Raw genomic sequence first — 2,435 nt, forward strand, 5'->3', positions numbered from 1 at the left:
TCGCATAATTTATACGTACATATCTGCGTACTTATGTACTGCATGTTACATCCCTGTGCTCCTGCATGTGCAATGTACATTGTTCGCAGCGCTACATTCAAACAATGCGGTTAACACTCCACACTCACACGTTTATTGTATTTGACATTGTTTCAAAAGTTAAGTTGGGCTGTGGCCACATCGACTCACAACTTATGCAAGTCTGAAACAATCGTGTGCGTGCTGGGCACTGAAATCATAAATCTGGCACGGCAATTGTAATCATGTTCCCGACATTCAGCTAACGTGAGCAGTTAAATAGTAGTTGCATCTGCCCGCAGCGGCAGGTCCTTCCAATAAATATTTAACACGCAGAAACACGCACTTATAAATCCTCAAAAACACGGAGAAAAATATTCATTTTTCTACGTATGCAGTCGGCTCTGTGTATGCTTTCTCAGTGTCAGCTTAACAAACATTAGTATCAGGCAAAATTGGTTTGTGATACAACAAAATTTTTTTAAATATAATCACAAGACCATCATGAAGTCCACACGACGAGTTCGTGCCAAAATTGTGACCAAGAGAAAGATTACTGGCCGTAAAGTGCCCAGAACAGATCCGCAGCAGCAGTTTTACCTAAAGAACAGATTCAATGCAACTAGTCCTCGTCCAAAGCAAGCCACCGTGCCTCCTAGCCAGCGGATCTGGCGCAGGACAGTGGTCCAGACCAAGCCGAAGGTAAAAGCAAAGATTCCCAAGCTATTTCGCATGGATCGGAATACAGGACTTCCTGTGGACTACGAGAGGACGGTCAACCAGGTGATGCAGTACGTGAATCCCAATTTGCGCAATCCACCCAGTGCGGAAAAGGTATTGGAGGAACTGCTGACGAAAATGCTTACTGAGGTCGTACGACAGGGTGGTCGGTGTTGTCGAGAACACTCTCAAATGAGATCCTTGCTGAAGAACAGGTGCCACTGCCACAGGTCGAGCCAGTTCCTCAGCAAGGCAGAGAAGGCGAGGCTCGAGGCGAACGAGAGTCTGAGCCAGTTCCATAGTGCTTGGTAAGTTGATGAAGGACATGCTGTAAGCCCTAACCCCATATCCTTCATCTTTTATCAGCAAACGGGGACCCTGTCGAATCCCCAGTCCCAAACTTGGTCCCACGTACACGAGTAAGTTCAACTTTAACCAGCTGAAAATCAAGAGCTCTTAAAATAAGGTGGAAAACACAATGTCAAACTGTTTAATACTATAAGAAGGTCAATTAATTCAGTTGTAAATTTGGAATAAATATTTTTGACTTTTTTATGTCCTGAATCGGATAACAAAATATAGATTATTATTTAAGCCAACTAATAACTAAATTTATCTGTATCAATATGCCATCGAGAAGAAATCCAGTGATTGGTTATTGTTATTGACATTTCAGTTTTAGCTTTAGGTAAATTTAATTAAACGTAATTTTATAGCTTCGTTTGTGCGTTTTGGGTAATCTAGTTATGAAACCTAAGTCCTTAAATTGCAAACGCTGTCTAATGAACAAACTCCTTCGCTCCAGCGCTTCATCCTCATCCTCACCTTGCACATTTAAATGGCCTCAAAGGCAAACATCAGCATTGATTTAAATGGAGATTCCAGAGCTGTGGCCCAAATTAAATTTCGAAATTGCATAGAGCACAGCTACATTTTGTGTGGAGAGGCTCTCGTAAAACTAACAACTGCCGTAAATAAATTCGTTCAAAGTGCAATGTCGAATGGTCAGTTGGGGTCATTCGGCCGGCTCATATCTATGAATTTATTTGGAGCTCACAGTGCAAAAATAAAATGAGATTTATGGCCAGGAATTGTGTAGGGGTTGGATGTGGGTGGCTCTGATCCGTCGGGGTCACCAACTGGTGGCCGCAGTTCATCCGGCAAGCCAGTCAACCGCAGAGTTTCAAACCCTGGCAATTATCGCCGCAGACAATGGCACTCGAATGCATTTAACAAATTGAATATAAATTCCTACCTTGCCTTTCACCTTGGCAAACAGCCAATCAGTGGGCAAATCTTTTAATTAAGAAGTTTGCTCGATCGGGGCACAGCTCCCCATCAACCATCGGGCATAATAAAATTCACGCTAAACTTAACTAATTTCGCGAAAACTCGATTGAACGTAAATAAAACCCAAATGAAAATTTCACAGCAAGACGCCTTCGCCTCTGAATCGCCAAGGAATCCAGCTTCCTTGGTGGTGTTGCCTTTGGCTGGCAATGCGAATCAATGTGTTTGCGAATAATTCATAAAGGAGCAAAAAATAATATCAGTCGAGCGTGCTAACAACTTGGCTGCCACGCCCACTTCCATAACCGCCACCACCTCCGCCTTGCCCCGCCCACTTTTCACCTTCGGTTCGAATGGCAGGCGAAGCTGTCGGCTTTAGTTATTGATGAGGCTGCTGTGCGTGTGCT

The 2,435-nt window shown here is 43.5% G+C and overlaps 1 protein-coding gene across 1 annotated transcript; it reads left to right on the top strand.

The window, feature by feature from the left end:
- The first annotated feature begins 423 nt into the window (after nt 1–423).
- Nucleotides 424–1,291, top strand: LOC6613323. The gene is made up of 2 exons (XM_002037763.2): nt 424–1,046; nt 1,105–1,291. Exons 1-2 carry the CDS (start codon nt 523–525, stop codon nt 1,196–1,198), a joined length of 618 nt encoding a protein of 205 aa, XP_002037799.1. The 5' UTR covers nt 424–522; the 3' UTR covers nt 1,199–1,291.
- Nucleotides 1,292–2,435: the final 1,144 nt, after the last annotated feature.

The sequence above is a fragment of the Drosophila sechellia genome, chromosome 2L (genome assembly GCF_004382195.2).
Source record: "Drosophila sechellia strain sech25 chromosome 2L, ASM438219v1, whole genome shotgun sequence".
In the NCBI taxonomy this organism is placed as follows: Eukaryota; Metazoa; Arthropoda; class Insecta; order Diptera; family Drosophilidae; genus Drosophila; species Drosophila sechellia.

Coding starts and splice junctions, on each gene's coding strand:
- LOC6613323 (XM_002037763.2), top strand. CDS start 523: ATGAAGTCCACACGACGAGTTCGTGCCAAAATTGTGACCAAGAGAAAG. Junction 1,047..1,104: donor AGCCAGTTCCATAGTGCTTG/GTAAGTTGATGA, acceptor ATCTTTTATCAG/CAAACGGGGACCCTGTCGAA.